We start from the raw sequence: 21,813 nt of genomic DNA on the forward strand, positions 1-21,813 counted from the left end.
ATACTACTAATACCATCACCAAATTTTGTCCTTGATGCTTTGTGAACATGGAGTAATCATAGTGGCTTTGTTGAAACCCAGAGTCGACTAAAGCTGTGGTTAATTTGATATTCCATTGCCTGTTAGCCTGCTTGAGTCCATAAAGTGACTTAGTGAGTTTACACACTGTCCCCCTCTCACTTTGATGGATAAACCCCAGAGGTAAGTCCATATACACTTCTTCATTTAAATCCCCTTGAAGAAAAGCATTGAAAACATCCATCTGGTGGATTTGCCATTTATGTGCAGCAGCTAAAGCAAGAACAACCCTGACTGTCCCCATTTTTACAACTGGCGAGAATGTTTCCTGATAATCCAATCCCTTTCTTTGGTTGTAACCCTTGGCTACCAACCTGGCCTTGAATCTATCAACCTCTCCATCAGGTTTGCATTTTATTTTATAGACCTATTTACATCCAATGGCTTTCTTATCTGCAGGTAACTGAGTAAGCTTCCAAGTATGATTATCCTCCAAAGCAAGAATTTCATTCTGCATAGCTTCAACCCATCTTGGATCCTGTATGGCTTCATGATAAGTTAAAGGCTCATTTTCCAAGGAAAATTTTGTAACAAAACTTCTGTATGTTAGTGTGATGCTCTGGTAACCTACTGCATCAGCAATAGAATATAGACAAGCACTAGCTGATTTATTCTGCTTGGACAGAACATAATATGTATGCCAAAGTGGTGGCTTTACATGCCTGTTGGACTTTCTAATAACATCAGAGAGCTGTGGTGGTACTACAGATGAAATAACCTCAACCTCAGTGTCTGAAGGAACAATTTTAGTATCTAAAACAAAATATGAAGGATCAGGAACAATGTCTGGTTGCTCTGTAGCAGAAATAACTCATGGTGTAAGTGCACAATCTTCCACATGTGATAGTATAAGAAATATTGAGTCAGTGGTGTCCTCAAGACTTGCTTTTTGAAATGATAAAACCTTTTCATGAAAAATGACATCTCTACTAATAAAGATGACCTTTGTCTCAAGATCTAGCAATTTATAACCTTTCTGACTTACAACATACCGAAGTAACACAGTTATTTTTAGCTTTTGGTGCAAACTTATCACCCTTCTTCAAATTTGTAGCAAATGCAAGGCATCTTATAACTCTGAAATGTGCCAATGAGGGCCTCTTGTTATATACTAACTCATAGGGGGACTTGTTTCCTAGAACTGTTAAAGGCATCTTGTTTATTATATAAGTAGCAACTTCTACACATTCTCCCCAAAAACCATTTTGAAGACAACCCTGAAACTTCACTGCTCTTGCAGTCTCCAACAAGTGTCTGTGCTTCCTTTCCACAACTCCATTTTGTTGTGGAGAGTGAGGACAAGACTTCTGATGAATAATACCATGCAGCATAAACAAATCATGACAATTAGAATTTACAAATTCTCCACCATTATCTGATCTAAATATCATTACACACTTCCCAAACTGATTTTTAACCATTGCTAGAAATTGTTTAAGAACAACAATTACATCAGACTTCAAAACAATCAAGAAAGTCCATGTCCATCTAGACTTGTCATCAACCAAGGTAAGAAAATATCGCATTCCTGTGTGAGTAGCTATTCTATATGGACCCCAGACATCCATATGCACTAGATCCAAAAAATCATTAACTGTAGTACTACTTACAGGAAAATAAACTCTAGTTTTCCTAGCTTGAGGACAAACAGTACACTGGTCATTAGTAAAACTAGCATGAACATGTAATTCCTTTATTTTCCTAAGTACTCTCATAGTCACATGGCCTAGCCTTTGATGCCAAAGTATTGAATCTCTGTCTTCTTTCCTAACTGCTGTCAGTGTTTTGATGTTGTTTTTTTGCCCATATGATGTCTAGTGCAACACATATAGACCATCCTCAACTTCACCAATCACCTTGACCTTCCCAGACAAGAGATCCTGAAAAACACAATGTGTAGGAAATAATGAAACACAACAATTCAACTCTTTTGTCAATTTATTCACAGACAAAAGGTTAAACTTGAATGCTGGTATACATAAGACTTCGTTTATCACATCCTTTTCACTAAGCTGAAGGCTCCCAACATGTGAGACTGTAGCTAAGTCACCTGTAGGAAGTTGCACATTTCCTACGCCACCTACTTTAGTCTTGACATGTAAATAATTTGGGTTGTTTATCATGTGATCTGTGGCCACTGTGTCTATTATCCATTTCAAGGAGTGACAAGTACATGCCATGTTGACATTGCTTGGAGTATCCACATTATTCGTGTTTCTCTTTATCGTGTCAATCATCTGATGAAGCTGCTTTGGTGAAGAATCATACATGAGCTGCAATAGCTGCTCTTGAGTAGTCGACTTATGTTCTCCTATAGCAGTGTGTGCCTTTCTCTGTATCATAGAACTTCCTTCTAGCATTGCATGATCCTGTGAACTTTGCTGTTGAAAATGTTGATCTCTTCCACCCAACACTGCATTAGCCCTTCTCTTTCCTTTAAAATTTTCTGGGTAACTAATCAGTAAGAAACAATTCTCCTTTATATGTCCAGTGATATGACAATGGTCACATTTTTTCAACTTGTTGCAGTCTACTCGAACATGGCCTCTCATGCTACAGAAATCGCAAAACAGATTTTGATAATTCTTCCTAGGCTTAGGATGGAACTGCTGAGGTGTGTTAGATCTAACAGTATACAATGCTAATGAATCCATTCCTTCTCCTATATCCCCTGCAATTCCTTTCTGACTCTCATCCTAAATCACTAAGGCATATGCTTGGTTTACATTTGGCAAATTATGCATCATAAGAATTTTCCCCCTAGCCTGTGAATAACTATCATTTAAGCCCATGAGAAACTGCAATAACCTTTGATAGTACATCTGTTCCACAAACTCCTTAGCCTTAGAACAATCACAGCTAGGTGTGGGAAGAATTGAACCATATTCATCCCACAAATTCTTCAATTTTGCAAAATAAGCAGAGACAGTCGAAACTCCCTGGGTAAGAGTGAATATGTTCATGTGCAATTGGTAAAGTCGAGATCCATTTATCTTATCAAAACTTTTCTTAAGATCGAGCCATACCTGATGAGCACTAGTTGAATACAAGATTCCAGAAAATAATTTCTTGCTGACATTGCATGTGAGCCAAGAGATGACAATTGTGTTACATCGATCCCAAATCTTCCTCGAATTTCTTTCAAAATCCATTCGCAGAACAAATCCGTCAATGAATCCTATCGTATTCCTTCCTAGTAAAGCGATCTCTATAGCTTGACTCCATAGAGTATAGTTCTCCATTCCTGTTAATTGGATTCCTATGGACAGTGCTCCTGGTACATCTGAAGAGCTCAATATAGCGGATGATTATGATCAATCGCCATTGTGTTGCTATTGGTACCTTCTCCTTGAAGCCTGACCTCCGATCCTCCTAGTTCCTCCTCAATCGCCATGTGAGAATGCTTCGAAACAGAATCCCGTAACTGAAATGCTTCGAAACAAATCAATTCTTCTGAAATAAATTCCTAGATCCGTCGTCCTTGCTCTGATACCATGTTAATTCTGTAGAATTGAATGAATTGTAAATCAATCTGAATAATTTATCTAAGGCACTGAAAGAGAATTCTCATTACCATAGAATGAACAAGCTGTAATCTACAGCTCAATGTTAATGTGACTTATGTAGATTTTGTGACTCTAACTTCTGTATTTATAGAATCAGATTAGTTGTCTAACTAACTAACTAATGCTAACAAGTTGTTGCTGTTAATTTAACTAACTCTTCAGCACTTTAATTGACAGTTGTACACCTTATTAATTGCTCAACAAAGCTCAGAGGGAGTTTAAACAACAATATCTGGGTTAATCAGTTGTCAAAAAGTTTGAAACTTGAGAAGAAGGAGAGTAAGACCAAATCCAAGGTTGATCTCTCTGTTATCGCTATAGAAAATGACAAAGAGATTGGTAAAATCTTATTATTTCTCTTCTTTAAGACATGTCTGCTTCAACTAATGCCACAATAGTGTGCAAATATGGTGGGAATAAGTTGATTTGTGTGATATCTATATAAATGGAGGCGGATGTAGCATTTAAGCTTGATAGGTCCTGTACTAAGATTTTTAGCGCTGAACTCACCCTTGTGAAATTATGGTTATGTCTTGAAGGGTCTGCTAAATTCTTAAATCATTAGCAGTTGAGTAAATATTTCTCACCTGGATGATTCTCGACATCCACGAACTTTGTCAAAGACAAAGAAGAGGGCAAGGGATCAAGCTTTAATCGATTAATTGGACTTCATGGTTTAAGTGTGATTATTTTGAGCATTTTTCAGATACACTAGCATTAAAGATGTGTCTTATTGACTTTAATTTTCTCCCTAAAATATTCTTTAATGGACCGATTATTTTTACTATAAACACCTTGCTTAGATAGTTAGATTGTTGCAAGCTATTGTTATCCGAAGGTTTTCTGAAAAGAGAACTTCATACTAAAGGGCATAACATAGTGGGTCCAGTTGGAAGCTCCTAATAGTCCACAACATATCTGTTAAAAATATGTCTTCTGTCCATTGCTCAGAGAATTTGAGGTTCTTGGATCCATGGACTCTAAAGTCCGAGAGGTTTAGAGTTTCTAATTGTTGACCTTTTTTAAATAGGTTTTTGTGTACATCCTTCTTCCCAGCACATCTTGTTATCACCTTTATCATGCCTCTTTATCACCTTTATTAGGTTATAGGAATACATAATGTGAAGTCCAGAATTTCTTAGCTTTATCTAAATTGATTCTTTTTTAGAGCAAAAACTCTCGAAAAGGAATTTTTCAACTCATCAGGTCATTTAGAACCACCATTTTTAATTTTTTCAAAAGTCTGAATCATTGTGTTTGTTTGATAGTTACTTAAATGGTTTGCTAAGTATAAGTACTTGTGTAGTGTGACACTGAGTTTATATGATACTTTATGTAATCTAAGTTCAGTGTGAATATTTTCCTCCTTTGCGTTCTATTGGCATATATGTATTGTGGTGGGATAGTGCCTCTTATATTGGTGCTAATGTGAATTTCGTCAATCAAAATTCATATCTTGCATGGCCCAATTATTCTGTTTCTCGTTGAACCCACCTCTTATCTTAGATTCCATCAGTGGATTAATGGTAATTAAAGTTCTTCGTTCCTCTACTTCAGACTACCTCACTGACATAAGATTTTCATTATTGTTCATGAGGTAATCTTTGTAGTGGTCATCTTTAAGGTGGGAGCTCTTTGTTTTGGTGAGATTTTTTGACAATCTTTTACTGATTATTGTACTCACTTACTGCCCCTTTTGCGATGTACTTATATGTTAGTTCCTCTTTTTGGTATCCATTAATTTGTCTATTCTTTTGAGTTGTATCTTGTGGATTTCCGATCATCCTGTATGCATGCAAATCGTCATTTGCTCATACATCCTTGAAGATACATAGGTAAAATGGAGTTGAGTTACGATAACTTATTCTTGGATGATATCATTGAAGTGGTGTGGCACTGATTCTAGTATGATACTAATTGAAGTGCTGCAGTACCGCAGATATAAATGAAATTCAAATTTGTAGTTCTGGCACTCTGAGGTTATTTTAAGCTTCCACTTTTGAGCATCCTGAATTAGAAAGTAAAGCCAGACAAATCGTAGCTTTTATTGACTACATCAAAAGTGAAATTGTCAATTTCACAATGCAAGTAGAATGGAGTTTCCTTGACTACTGCGGTGTCAATATGCCTAAGGTAACCACATGTTGAGTATATTTCAGAGTTAAATGTTGATTTGTATATTAATAAACATCTACCAAAATGTAATAGTGGGATTTTCATGTGTTCTGAAAGGTACCACACTTAAAACTTTCATCCTGCAATGTACAATTTTAATTTTAAATTTAGTAATCTTTTGTAAAAGCTACAAGTCCGCTTAATTATGCTTTTCCATACATGATTTTGGTTGCTTTTGCGACAATTCTCTTTGTGTCTGCCTCTTGCTATTAAGTTTCTCTATTTTCTTCCTTTCAACCAATTTGCTTTCTGCTTTGTAGCCATTTTCCCACTAAAATAAGTTCTGTACAGTCTATGAGAGCTATATATTCTCTTTGTTGGGAGTCAATACTCTTTTCTCAAAGATCCAGTTATGTTGACAATATTACCATTTATGAATATGCAATGCTCATAAATTGACTTCAAGATTTCTTTTTCTTCTATAGGATTCATCAGTATTGGCATAGCTGGGTGGCCTGACATGCGTTTGCCATCCTTTATACTTTATCCTAGACGGACAAAACTTACTGTTCGGAGATTACTTGGGCCCGCCTTGATCTTAGCAAGTAAAAAATGTTGTTTCTTTTTTTGAATGCATCTTATTTTGCTTATTGCTCGAAGCTCACTAGGTATTTATGCTTGCTTACAATTCCATTTATTTATTTTCAAATATAAATAAAGCTTTGACATTTTCTGTTTCCACAAAGTATAAGTAATTCTGTTTGATCATAATGCTATAGGATCGGATCATTGACATTTAAATTTCTTGATAATGTAAAATACTCATTCATAGATCTAGATTATGACAAAAATGTTGGAGGGACAATGACTGGAGTTCTGAGTGCAACATATAGAAGGGAAATGGAATCATTTATTAGTGAGGCGTTTGAATTATATATTTTTATAGTCGACTTTTTCCAGGGTTATATTTTATATTTTAAATATTTCGTTTGTTATTACTCCCTCTGTCCCAATTTATGTGACACATTTCGAATTTCGAGATTCAAACAAGTCTATCTTTGACCGTAATTTTTTCATATATCTTTTAATTATTTTGAATTATCAATTATTGAGACTTATAGTACTTTTTATGTAGTTTACAAATATATAAATTTCATTTTTAAAAAATTGAAGATTTCATGAGCAAATTCTTAATCAAACTTAAACTGTTTGACTCTCGAAAAGCAAACAACTCTGTCTGCTTTTGTGTATAGCACCTGATCGTAAACAACTCTGTCTACTTTTGTGTATTATGGCTTTGGTCAGAAAGAGAAATTTCAGATATTTACAAGGAAGAAATACTATGAGCAGTCTTATTTTTCATTGCTAAGGAGAAAACATAATATTCTTGCTACTCTATTTCTAGGAATATCACAGCTAATTGACTATAACCTTATAAGAAGTTGTTCTTGATAATTTTGAAAAGACATGGGATATATATGGATTTGCCCCAACACTAGCACATTTCTTTCGATGTACCATGGACTGCAATTTGGTGGCACTTCATCTCAATTGCATTAGACCATAAAACTTTTTGATTTATGTACTGAAGTTTGTAAGTATGACCAAAGGGTACACAAGATATTCTTGGCATATGGTGCTAAACGCTAAAATTACTTTTGTGCGTCACAGGCCATTTAATTTTTTTTGCTCAGATTCCTTTTCAGTTCTATTTCACAACTAAACTTCATGGATGATATCGTTATTGTACTGTCTCCCCACTCCTTGAGGATTGACAAAGACTAACCGTTTCTTTTAGTTTTCTCCTGGCTTGCAGAAAAATACTTATTGTTCTTCATCCTTTCAATAAATTTACAATTCCAGGTATGCTCCTCTTTAACTTTAACTATTCTGTTTCTTTTCCCTTTCATCTTCTTTTTTGTTTTTTAAGTTCTCTTCAAATTTTAGTCATTACTCCCTCCATTCCATATTAACTTAAGCTTTGAGCCCTTTTTCATTTTTCAAATTAACTTAAGTTTTCAATCTTCAAGACTATTTTTAAAATATTCTTCCAATTTTACCCTTTAAGTTAGTATTGGAATTAGTTATTATAATTAGAATGTTTAGTTATTTTTGACAATAATTAATAAGGGTAAAAATGGAAAATTATGTTCAATTTATGTCCTAACCTACTTTTCTTAAAGGGTGTGAAACACCTCAAAGCTAAAGTTAATATGGAATGGAGGGAGTATTCTATATAGGGATATTTCTACTGAAGTGTTGGTGCACTATATAGGCTGTTGGAAATCAGATTGATTGAAAAATAAAAAGTCACTCAACTGACCTATAAGTTTTCTAGCTGAATCTTTATTTTTTTCAAGGGCGTTTCAAAAGAAGTTATATATAGATTTCTATTGTAGATTAGTCACGTCTTCGAATTTTAATGTGAAATACACTTCTTTCTCTGAATAGGGAAGCTTTCTTTGCTAATTAGATTGCTAAGACTCTTCCTTTGAACTTCTTTTAAGGCGGATATCTTGTTGTGATAAAGAAGTCGGGACTCTTGGTTGAACTATTTTTTTGGAGGTAAGATACTGATAAATTTAATTGAATCTTCTACGTCACAGATCCCAGTCATTGTAGATGGGTTGTTGGATGCCTTTCTGTTTCACATCTAAGAGGTTGTAGTTTATGGAGTCTTGAACACTGCTACTTATAAAATCAGTATAGCAATTTAGTTTGTATTATTTAGAATATTTATTTATTATGTTCAAATATATAAGAGAAGTTTGGAAGCATACGGGTCAATATATGAAAATATGTCCTTAAACTAACTCTTGAAAAGACGAAGAGTTTGTTGTGCCGTAATTTTCCTATCTTTAGAAAAATCACTTTTTGAAATGTTCTAAGTATAAAACAATTTGAGAAAAATACTTAGAAAAGAGTCGCCACTTAATTTTTTAAAGAAATTAAGAAAATTTATAATTTTCAAAGATTTAAACAGAAAAAATCATTTGAAAATACCAAAGAGGGTTCGGGGTTCAATTTACACTTCGAGAAGGGTTTAAGCATTCGAAGTGTCCGCTAAAATGCGGTTGACCTGCGACTTGACTAAAATATATTTTGACTGTTTTTTAGGAAAATGGTTTAACATAAAAGAAAATGTGATAATTTACAATATTCAGTTAACTCTGAAGACTAGTTAAATAACGAACATTTTATATTTCATTTTTTACTTTTTTTAGAGAATAAGATCCAAAATGAAATATTTGAATTAAATTACAAGTGATTAAAATATTAATATAAAACTAGATTAATTAGAATTTATTTGATTCATTTTTAAACCAATTTAATAAATTAAAACATGAAAATCATTTCTTATTAATTGACTAAACCTTTTGAGAAAATGACTAAGTAAGTATTTATAATAATATTTTTACATTATCAGATTAACTTTGAGAAAATAGTTAATCAAAGAGCGATTTTATTTTTTAAGAAAAATGGGACCTTAATTGAAACATTTTGAATTAGAGACCAGTAATTAGAATTTTAACAAAACTAAATTAATTGGTTTTTATTTGAGTCATTTTTGGTTTATGAAAAAAAAAAACTATTTAAAACTAAATAAAATTTTTATTTGACTAAAGATTATAAATGAAACTGCGAGAGTTGATAAAATGAAATTTGTTAGAAATAAAACAACACAGAGAAATAGTTTGTCTTTTGGGGAATTCGATTAAGTTAGTTAACAATTCTAAAGTTAGAGTTAAATAAAATTGTTAGACGTAATCAAAACAATTAGGAGAGTAAAAGAGATAATGAAATTGGGCCAATTTCGCTGCAAACTTTGGCCTTTAAACCAATCCCCTTTTTGTATACACTGGCTGTATATTAGTGTATATCGGCATGTATATCAGCCCTTTTTTCATGTATTTCTTGCTTCCGGACACTTGCATTTTTTATTCCCGACCTCAACCTGTGGCTGCTGCGTTTTTTACCATATATGTCGGCGTATATCACCGTATATCAGTGTATACAAGCTATGTTTCAGCCTTTCGAAACCTAGTATTTGTATCAGCTTCCAAAACTTGGAAACAATGGCAAAGTTGACTCGAAGAAGGAGGAATCTTGGGTTTCAACCAACTTGAGATGCAAGAGGAAAAGGGGAGTCCTACGGACTCAAACCGAGGGAGTTCATGCATAAAAAATGACAAGAATTAGAATGATAATTTATTTAACTTGAAATAGTTCACAGCCATTGTTGAAAAGAAATTACAAGAGATAACTTCATGAATAAAAACACTAAAATTTGAACCACCGCAAAGAACAAGTTATGCAACTACTAAATTATTTAACATTTTTTATTACTGCCTAAGGAAGGAAGAAATAGCACAGCAGGAGCAATGTATTGTAGAACATCGTAGACATTGATAATTGAATGTTATATCACCCATTTAAACTCAAAATTAAATCACAACTAAACGCTGAAGACAAATTAAACAATTAGAAGCATTAATTCAAATTAAGACTCAACTAATTCTCCGCATGTACTAGCTAAAATTATTCAAAGTAATCACATTTATACTAAACAGTAGTCTGCAAGGACTAAAGCTAAACAATAGGTAGCAAACATGTTGGAACAACCAGATTATGATTTTTACGCTTGGTCTAAACAAAGAACCTAATCAGCTATACAGAAGCTGGAATTAGATTTTAAGTTGAATCTACCATGCTGAATATAGAACAAGACAACATTTAAGATAAATCGAAATAGAACCGACAGGCAACCAAACCACAACTTAGATGAATAATATAGAATTTCGAATAACCATGAACTCAGATATGCTAAGAACGAAAAATAGTGAAAACAAAATGGCAACCTACGGTGCTGATTAACAAATATGACTTTAAGGGAGAGGTAGCCTCGTGCCTTTTTCGAACTTAACGAGATCTTAATGATATCAAAATGCAGCTACGATAAGGATGTGAATCTCAATCTGACAAACGATAAGAAAGTGAACTCAACTCTGCCAAAACTTACAACAAACAATTAGTTTTATATAACTCCAATAGGCAATAGCACAAATAAGAACTATAGCGTACTCGATCAACGCGACTTTCCAACAAAATGCTTAATCAAGGTAATACCAAACATTAATCAACCAACCTCAAAATATAAGCTCGTTCTGAAGGTCGGGCAGTGACATTCAATGAGATGATTAGTCATATAACTTAAATACGAGATGCAAGCAGGTGAATATAGACATTGGAAACGAAATAGAGGAAAGCTGATCAATTAACACTCAAGCCAAGAATTAGGAGTTCTTTCATACAAACTAAACTTCCCACAAGACAAAAACAGATTTTTGTTACTAAACTACTCAATCTTAACACATAATAACCAATACACTGATCAAGAAAGGTATACTTAAAACTAACAGGAATTACACAAAGTAAAGTTAGAAGTATTTTACCTCCTTCTGGGCAGCGAGACTAGGACGACGAGCTTGAATGATTCGACCTTCGACCCACCAGCAGATGAGTAAAAGAACTTGAAAGAAAATCAAAAAATCTGAGGCTCAAACCTTCGTGGGTTCGATTTCGTGGAATACCATTCTCCAACCTTCAAAATTCTATTCTCTTCTTCTTCCGTGTCTCTCCCCAAACTCCCCCCTAAACCGAAAACAAAGATGGATTTTATATAGGAGAAAATGAATTCGATTAAAGGGGAAATGGATTAAAAATTTAAATTTCAAATCCCTTTTTTTCAGGAAACAGTAGAAAGGATGGGGCCTTCTACAAAAGAGGATGAGGGGACAGGGTGAGTATGGGCGCTGCAGGGTAGTTGAGCGAGATTTCCAAATTTGCAGCGCAATTTGCTCGCTGAATTTTGGTGTTCGCGTGAAAAAGAAGAGTAACAGGGGCCGGGTACTGTTTTGAAGTGGGTTGAGGCGGTTGGAAGAGGTTTTTTGTATTGTTATGTATGTATGTAGCTGTTTGGGAGTGTATTATTGTATTGTCGCATGTATGGGTGGGCTGGGAATATTGTGGAGAAATGGGTTTGAGGAACAAAAAGGGAAATGGGCTAATTTGGTGCTGCTGTAAAGCAAATTGGCCCAACAAAATAGCCCAAATTTGGGTCTTACAAGAAATGGAACTCAAGCTAATAAATGACTACATTAACAATTGAAAATATAACCAATTGAGATTAAAACTTAGCCAAAATTGAAAAAATTAATTGGCAAACTCGGCCAAAAGCTGAATAAGACAAACCTTTGAAATTAATTTATGAGCTTCCTAATCTTAACGAAATAAAATAATCAATTTAAAATATAAACTGTTATATGACTAAACTAATTAAACAAATATTTAATTAAAACAAAATCTTTTTGAGACGATTTTCGAATAATCATAAAATATACTAATTATATGCATAGTTATGTAAAACATATATATCATCTAAAAATTATAAAAAAGTGACAAAACTATTTAAAATAACTTGCAAAATAATAATTATTATTACTATTATTATTGTTATCATTTATTTTTTTGAAATTTTATAAAACTAATTATTTTAAATCGTTTAAAATTGAAGAAACTCGAAATGATTAATTTATATTGTGGAGGGTCAAAATTGGGTGTCAACAGAGTTCACTTAAAAAATAAAAGGAGACATGAACGTTGAGATTTAAGGTGGGTCTTTCTTTGCTTTCAATATAAATGTAAGTTTTTCTTCAAAGAAATTGATTTCTCTGACTTATATTTCTATTTTTTCAAAACAATTATTTATTTTGTCACGCCCCGAGCCTACACCCTGGGCGGGACCGGCACTCGGAGACCATTGTTGGCCCCAAGCGAACCCTTGGCCTGGCTTTCATAACTCAGCGGAACCTAACTCAACAAAAACTTCATGCAAAGCAAAAATCATAAGACAACTTAACTGATACAAATCTGGCCATAAAGGCACCTCGGTCTCAAAATAGAGTATTAACATATATACATAGGTAAGAGACTCGAAACTAGCTGACTGACTGTCTGTCTATGAAGCCTCTAAAATACTGAGATGGATGTTGGGACAGACCCCACAACATCCTAATAAAACAAAAGAAGCCTAAGAACACAAAATAATCGAGTCCCTCCGGAATGCAAGGAGGCTCACCACTGACTCTGGAGTGCTCAGCTGGATCAACGACGTGCAGGATGCTGATCCGGGATACCTGAATCTGCATCATCAAACGATGCAGGCCAAATGGCATCAATACATGGAATGTACGAGTATACGAGCTGGAAAACTAAGCAACAAAGGCTAGAATGAAATCTGGAAGAAAACTGAATAACTTACCTGGCTCAACTCAACTCAACCTGACTGACTTCTTTCAATATAAGGCAATTTAAAACAAGTGCGATATAAAGAAAAACTGTTTAAAACATGCTATAAACTCTGTGTGTATACAAGGATACAATAAGCCTTAAATGTATATAGAAATGCAATGAATTGATGTATATAAAAATACAATAATTTCTATGTATAAAATACAATAACTGCTGTGGGAGTTTCTCTAACCGACAACCATCACATAAGAGCTATAGTGATGATACAGCGATCGACCTCACGCTGCCAGAGCATCTTATACCCGGCCAAAGGTATAAGACCTGAACTGCCTAATGGATCCACTAGTCTAATCTGAAAAGGATTCATCTAAAAGGTATGATCCTTTTCTACCCATGGTGGCTAACATGGTTCTATGGGGGCTGTGGGTTCTTTGAACGCTCCCCCAATTCGGTGGTCGATACTACTCCCAAAAATGTACTGGCTCTTATGTTTTTAAAACACATTTCTTCCTGCTGATATGAGATAATTACTCAAAAACTAGCCCGAAGGCTCTTTTGGAAATCTCAGTTTCCAACCTTGTTTAAATGTAAAAACATTTCTTTAAAACTTCCTTGGGAATACATAGTTCCCTAATACCTTTGAGAAAAGAACTCAACTTTAAACTCTTTATTTATGACTTGACTTGAAACTCAATACTTATCTTTGAACTTGAGCCTTAAAATGAAGTTAAAACGCTCAATGAAGGCTCTTGGAAAACCTTAAGGACTTGCTTGCTTCTAAGCTTGACTTCACTTGACTTGGGAACTATCTTTCTTTGAAAACAGAATTATGAATTCAAGATGTTCGATCACATGTTATGGAGGGATTCTTGAATGCTTGGACGTACTTTGGAGTGTCGGAAACAACTATAAATCATAGGTATAATACTTTGGAATATGCATGAGAGAGTGAGAAAGAATGGGGGAAACTTGGCTGAGGCTTCAGATTTCTGGTGACACAGGTGGGACTTACGGACGCCATCGACGGACCGTAGATGGACTTACGGTCCGTCCTGCAGGTCCGTAGACCGCGTCAGAAACTCCCCCGGAATTCATTTAAGGAAAATGACTAAGTATTGACCTACGGTCCGTAGGTCAGGTCACGGACCGTAGGTCGTGACCGTAGTCGATGCCCCAAAAACCCAACTTCTGTTCCGATTGACGGTTGACCAGTACGGACCGTCAATCGATCTACGGTCCGTAGGTCACTCCCGTAGATGGGGATCGTCAACCCAGAAATTTCTGCGAATCGATGGTAAATCAACTTCAAAAGGTTCATAACTCTTAGAATCATAATTCCCTCAACATACAATAGGTTTCAACTTAAATGCATAACTCAATCATGTCTCACAATGAACAATGACTTTAACAACAATATCAACAACAACTAACAACTTCAACACTTCAACAACAATTCCCAATCTTTTCTCAAATCATAGAATAAACTTGGTGTGTGTGAGGGAAAGGATCAACCCACACGAAAAAACTCACATACCTTGATAGGGATCACCCCCGACGAAAATCCACAATGATCTCGTCGATCTCCTCTTTCTCCTCTTCTTCTCTTCTTCTCTTCTTCTTCTCTTCTTCTCCTCTCAAGAACCCTAACTCTTTCTCTTTAAAATGGGATAAATGAAATGATCCAAAATCAGCCTAACACACCATGTAACCTCAAGAGAAAGAATTTGGGAAAAGACCAAAATGCCCTTAAATTTCCGGACGGATTTCCCTTCCAACTGCCCATCTTCTAAAGGGCGTAACTCCCTCATACGAACTCGGAATCGAGCAAACTCAGTGGCGTTGAAAAGTTCATTCCACGAGCTTCGCAACCATAACTAGAACTACTCCTAAATCATCCTGAGCTAGGAGTTACGAATACTCAAAGTTGGCTAAAAACTCACTTCTTCCCATACTTAACCAAATTTCCAGATTCTAATTTTTCAAAAAAAAAATGACTACTTTCCAATTTCAAGCTTCTACAAAGCCACTTCAAATTGTCGGATGTTACAATATCTCCCCCTTGGGAACATTCGTCCTCGAATGAGGTTGCTCTTACAAAGCTGAGGGTGTAACATCAACTCAGCACCCAACAACAACCATGCAAACGCAACAACAATAACGATAAGCTCATTATAAAAATAAAAGGGCACTAAGAAGGAAATTAATACCTTAATCTGCATTTTCTTCGGATTCAAAGAGATATGGATATCTCTTCTTCATGTCTTCTTCGGCTTCCCATGTTACTTCCTCAACAACTTGGTTCCTCCATAGGACCTTAACTGAGGCTATATCTTTCGTTCTCAACCTACGAACTTGACGATCCAAGATTTGAACTGGAACCTCCTCATAAGATAAGTTATCATTGATCTTAATACTTTCAGTCGGTAGGATCAATGAAGGATCGCCTATGCACTTCTTCAACATGGAGATGTGAAAAACCGGATGAACCGCTGCTAGATCCTGTGGTAACTCCAACTCATAAGCAACATTGCCAATCCTCTTGGCTATGCGGTAAGGTCCAATATACCGGGGACTAAGTTTCCCTTTCTTACCAAACCTCATAACACCTTTCATGGGTGAAACCTTCACATATACCCAATCGTCTATTTCGAATTCTAACGCCCTTCTCCTAACATCGGTGTAGGATTTCTGACGACTCTGTGCCATTTTCAACCTCTCTTGAATCACTTTCACTTTCTCCATAGCTTGGTGAACTAAATCTGGTCCTATCAACTGTGTTTCACCAACTTCAAACCATCCAATAGGAGATCTACATCTTCTCCCATAAAGAGCTTCATATGGAGCCATCTGGATGCTAGAGTGATAACTGTTGTTGTAGGCAAACTCAATGAGAGGTAGGTGATCATCCCAACTCCCTTTGAAATCGATTACACAAGCTCTCAACATATCCTCTAAAATCTGAATAGTGCGTTCTGCTTGCCCATCAGTCTGAGGATGAAAGGCAGTACTTAAGTTCACTTTCGAACCCAAGCCTTTCTGAAAAGATTTCCAGAACTGTGCAGTAAACTGTGCACCTCTATCTGAAATAATGGAGATTGGGACTCCATGAAGTCTCACTATCTCTTGAACATACAACTTGGCATAATTTCTGCTGTATTGGTAGTCTTTACCGGTAGAAAATGAGCTGACTTTGTCAGTCTGTCGACAATCACCCAAATAGAATCATGTTGTCTGCGAGACCTTGGTAACCCTATGATGAAATCCATATTGATCATCTCCCACTTCCACTCTGGAAGTTCTATCCTCTGAGCTAAACCACCGGGCCTTTGGTGTTCAACTTTAACTTGTTGGCAATTTGGACACTTAGCAACAAACTCAGCAATGCTCTTCTTCATGCCATTCCACCAATAAATTTCACGCAAATCACGATACATCTTGGTGGAACCTGGATGAACGGAATATCTGGAGCTATGAGCTTCCTCCATAATCTTCTCTTGGAGTCCATCTACCATAGGTACACACAATTTACCTTGATATCTCAATACACCATCTCCCCCTTGTTCAAAAGCTAATACTCTTTGCTTCTGAACATTTGCCTTCAACTCAAGCAAAATGGGATCTTGATCTTGCTTTTCTTTCACTTCTGACATTAATGATGACTCGGCCCTGCTCGTCACCGCTATTCCTCCTTCTCCGGAATCTGTAAATCTGACTCCCAGGCATGCCAGTCTGTGCATATCTTTTGCTAACTCTCTCCTTCCCCTTCAATATGGGCGGTGCTACCCATAGACAACCTGCTCAAAGAATCAGCAACAACATTAGCCTTACTTGGGTGGTAAAGAATACTCAGGTCATAATCCTTGAGTAACTCTAACCACCTCCTCTGTCTGAGATTAAGTTCTTTCTGAGTAAGCACATATTGAAGGCTCTTGTGATCAGTGAATATGTCGACATGCACACCATACAAGTAATGACGCCATAACTTCAAAGCAAATACTACAGCAGCTAGCTCTAAGTCATGGGTTGGGTAGTTCCTCTCATGAACCTTCAAATGTCTGAGGCATAAGCTATAACTTTGCCATTCTGCATTAAGACACAACCCAAACCAACTCTAGATGCATCACAATACACCACAAAACCTTGAGTACCTTCTGGTAGTGTCAAAACTGGAGCCGTAATCAATCTCTTTTTCAATTCCTGAAAACTTTTCTCACAAGCTTCAGACCATTGAAATTTCACTGTGTTCTGAGTCAACTTGGTCAAAGGAGATGCGATAGTCGAGAACCCTTCAACAAACCTTCTATAATAGCCAGCCAAACCCAAGAAACTCCTAATTTCAGTTGGAGATGTGGGTCTAGGCCAATTCTGCACTGCCTCAATTTTCCGAGTATCAACTTTAATTCCATCACCGGACACAATGTGGCCTAGGAACGCCACAGACTTAAGCCAAAACTCACACTTAGAGAACTTGGCATACAACTCCTTGTCCTTCAAAGTCTGAAGAACTGTTCTGAGATGACTAGCATGATCTTCTTCACTCTTTGAGTAGATTAGTATGTCATCAATAAAGACAATAACAAACATATCTAAATAAGGTTTGAAGACTCTATTAATCAAATCCATGAAAGTTGCCGGTGCATTAGTCAAACCAAAGGACATGACCAAAAACTCATAATGACCATACCTGGTTCTGAAAGCTGTTCTTGGTATATCACATTCCCTTACCCTTAACTGATGATAGCCTGATCGGAGGTCAATCTTTGAAAAACAAGTGGCACCCTGAAGCTGATCAAAAAGGTCATCAATCCTCGGAAGAGGGTACTTGTTCTTGATGGTAACCTTATTCAACTGGCGGTAGTCTATACACATTCTAAGGGAACCATCTTTCTTCCTCACAAACAAGACCGGAGCGCCCCAAGGTGAGGCACTTGGTCGAATGAAACCCTTATCTAGGAGATCTTTCAACTGCTCTTTCAACTCCTTCAACTCTGCTGGTGCCATTCTATAAGGCGGAATCGAGATAGGACGAGTATCTGGAATAAGATCTATGCCGAAATCTATTTCTCTCTCAGGAGGAATTCCGGGTAGATCATCAGGAAAAACTTCTGGAAATTCTCTTACTATAGGAACTGACTGGAAATGAGGTATCTCAACACTAGAGTCATGAACTCGGACTAAGTGACAGATACAACCCTTCGAAACTAGCTTTCTTGCCTTAAGGTACGAAATGAAACGACCCTTAGGCACTGATGAACTGCTACTCCACTCTATGACTGGCTCATTCGGAAACTGAAACTTGACTGCTCGAGTTCTACAGTCTAATGATGCATTACAGCATGAAGCCAATCCATACCTAGAATGACATCAAAATCTACCATGTCTAACTCAACCAAGTCAGCCTTGGTACTCTTGTGATTGATAGAAACAGGACAATCACGATAAACTCTTTCAGCTAGAATAGACTCCCCAATAGGCGTAGAAACACAAAAGGGTTCACAAAGTCTTTCAGGAAGAACCTCAAACTGATTTGCAACATAAGGAGTTACAAAAGATAAACTCGCTCCTGGGTCTAGCAAAGCATACACATCAAAAGCAAAGACTTTGATCATACCAGTGACAACATTCGGAGAATTCTCTTGCTCATGGCGACTGGTGATAGCATAAAGGCGGTTTGCTCCTCCACCTACACTAGAAGTAGCTTCTCTAGGTGCCGTCCTGTCTGGTGGAACAACTGAAGAAGACTGTGCTTTACTGCCTCCATTGCCCTGCCTATTCTTTGGACACTCTCGCATGAAATGTCCATTCTGACCACGCCTGAAACAACCATTGGAGCCCTCTCGACAAATACCTGAGTGGTTCCTACCACATTTGGCGCAGACAGGAGGCTTACTACTCCCTTGCGCCACACTACCCGAAGATTGTGCTGGTCTAGCCCTGAAGTCCTTCGAATTCTGAACATTAAATTCACCTCTGTATCTGGGTGCAGGTGCTCTAGCAAATGATGGAGCAGGTCCCTTTTGCCTTTGCTGAAAGGAGGAACGATTTGAATTACCTCTCTGCTGCCCGGACTCATTCCCGATCTTAGCTCTCTTATTTCTGAACTCTTCTCTGTCCCTCAGCTTCTCTTCCTCAACTTGCTGCACATAAACCATCAACCTTGATATGTCCATGTCCCCGATAAGCATTGCCGCCCTACCTTTCTTGCTCGACAACCGAGATAACCCAGCAACAAACAAGCTCATTCTATTCCTCATGTCCGCAACCATCTCCGGAGCATAGCGGGATAATTGTGTGAACTTCAAACTGTACTCATGAACACTCAAGGACTCCTGCTTAACTGTGAGGAACTCACGTACCTTAGCCTCTCTCAATTCTCGAGGAAAGAAATGCCCCAAGAAAGTTTCCTCAAAACCGGCCCAACTTGCAGGTGGTGCATTCTCAGCTATGCCCCCTTTCCACTGGTCGAACCAAGTTCTAGCAACATCCTTCAATTGATAAGCAGCTAGTTCAACCCGCTCAATATCTGCCACATGCATTACATCAAAAATCCTCTTCAGCTCCTCAATGAAATCCTCTGGATCCTCAGTAGTGCTCGAACCCATGAAACTCGGAGGATTCATCCCCAAGAACTCACGAATCCTTGAAGTGTCAGCTCCTTCATGTCGTGCTCCTCTCTGCTGACCAATCTGATTAGTTACAGCTTGACTCAGAATTCTAATTGCCTCTCTGAACTCGGCATTAGAAACTTCCCCTTGATCTTGCACTCCCGGTGCATCAGGTAACTCTTGCTCATCAACATAGCGTCTAGGAAGACGCCCTCTACCAACTCTTCGTGGAGGCATGACTATCTGAAACACGCGCAAGCACGAATTAGAAAGAAACTTTTTAGAGATCAACTCTAACGCACGAAATGAGTGTGAAAGAAGTGAGAAATCTTCCTAAATGTTGTAGCCTCCCAATTATAGATGTGGCGCGCTTCACATCGATAACTAGGACTCTACAGACACGACTTCATAGACTCCCTAGGACTCTTGAACTCTGTGCTCTGATACCAAGTTTGTCACGCCCCGAGCCTACACTCTGGGCGGGACCGGCACTCGGAGACCATTGCTGGCCCCAAGCGAACCTTTGGCCTGGCTTTCTTAACTCAGCGGAAACCTAACTCAACAAAAACTTCATGCAAAGCAAAAATCATAAGACAACTTAACTGATACAAATCTGGCCATAAGACACCTCGGTCTCAAAATAGAGTATTAACATATATACATAGGTAAGAGACTCGAAACTAGCTGACTGACTGTCTGTCTATGAAGCCTCTAAAATACTGAGATGGATGTTGGGACAGACCCCACAACATCCTAATAAAACAAAAGAAGACTAAGAACACAAAATAATCGAGTCCCTCCGGAATGCAAGGAGGCTCACCACTGACTCTGGAGTGCTCAGCTGGATCAACGACGTGCAGGATGCTGATCCGGGATACCTGAATCTGCATCATCAAACGATGCAGGCCAAATGGCATCAGTACATGGAATGTACGAGTATGCGAGCTGGAAAACTAAGCAACAAAGGCTAGAATGAAATCTAGAAGAAAACTGAATAGCTTACCTGGCTCAACTCAACTCAACCTGACTGACTTCTTTCAATATAAGGCAATTTAAAACAAGTGCGATATAAAGAAAAACTGTTTAAAACATGCTATAAACTCTGTGTGTATACAAGGATACAATAAGCCTTAAATGTATATAGAAATGCAATGAACTGATGTATATAAAAATACAATAATTTCTATGTATAAAATACAATAACTGCTGTGGGAGTTTCTCTAACCGACAACCATCACATAAGAGCTATAGTGATGATACAGCGATCGACCTCACGCTGCCAGAGCATCTTATACCCGGCCAAAGGTATAAGACCTGAACTGCCTAATGGATCCACTAGTCTAATCTGAAAATGATTCATCTAAAAGGTATGATCCTTTTCTACCCATGGTGGCTAACATGGTTCTATGGGGGCTGTGGGTTCTTTGAACGCTCCCCCAATTCGGTGGTCGATACTACTCCCAAAAATGTACTGGCTCTTATGTTTTTAAAAAACATTTCTTTCTACTGATATGAGATAATTACTCAAAAACTAGCCCGAAGGCTCTTTTGGAAATCTCAGTTTCCAACCTTGTTTAAATGTAAAAACATTTCTTTAAAACTTCCTTGGGAATACATAGTTCCCTAATACCTTTGAGAAAAGAACTCAACTTTAAACTCTTTATTTATGACTTGACTTGAAACTCAATACTTATCTTTGAACTTGAGCCTTAAAATGAAGTTAAAACGCTCAATGAAGGCTCTTAGAAAACCTTAAGGACTTGCTTGCTTCTAAGCTTGACTTCACTTGACTTGGGAACTATCTTTCTTTGAAAACAGAATTATGAATTCAAGATGTTCGATCACATGTTATGGAGGGATTCTTGAATGCTTGGACGTACTTTGGAGTGTCGGAAACAACTATAAATCATAGGTATAATACTTTGGAATATGCATGAGAGAGTGAGAAAGAATGGGGGAAACTTGGCTGAGGCTTCAGATTTCTGGTGACACAGGTGGGACTTACGGACGCCATCGACGGACCGTAGATGGACTTACGGTCCGTCCTGCAGGTCCGTAGACCGCGTCAGAAACTCCCCCGGAATTCATTTAAGGAAAATGACTAAGTATTGACCTACGGTCCGTAGGTCAGGTCACGG

The 21,813-nt window shown here is 37.2% G+C and overlaps 1 protein-coding gene across 1 annotated transcript; it reads right to left on the reverse strand.

Moving 5' to 3' along the window:
- Positions 1–2,774: 2,774 nt before the first annotated feature.
- On the reverse strand, positions 2,775–20,549 carry LOC125826245 (uncharacterized; the record flags this gene model as incomplete). The annotated part of the gene is given in 15 exon segments (XM_049505564.1): positions 2,775–3,361; positions 3,421–3,502; positions 14,615–14,668; positions 15,288–15,449; positions 15,549–16,216; positions 16,219–16,666; positions 16,712–16,827; positions 16,830–17,115; positions 17,166–17,929; positions 18,014–18,406; positions 18,409–19,373; positions 19,461–19,528; positions 19,583–19,898; positions 20,369–20,447; positions 20,492–20,549. Coding segments are annotated over 15 exon segments (5,046 nt in total), but the record flags the coding sequence as incomplete, so codon positions are not given.
- Between the last annotated feature and the right edge of the window lie 1,264 nt (positions 20,550–21,813).

This window comes from Solanum verrucosum, unplaced genomic scaffold (genome assembly GCF_900185275.1).
Source record: "Solanum verrucosum unplaced genomic scaffold, falcon-dt-bn FXZP01000060.1, whole genome shotgun sequence".
Lineage (NCBI taxonomy): Eukaryota > Viridiplantae > Streptophyta > Magnoliopsida > Solanales > Solanaceae > Solanum > Solanum verrucosum.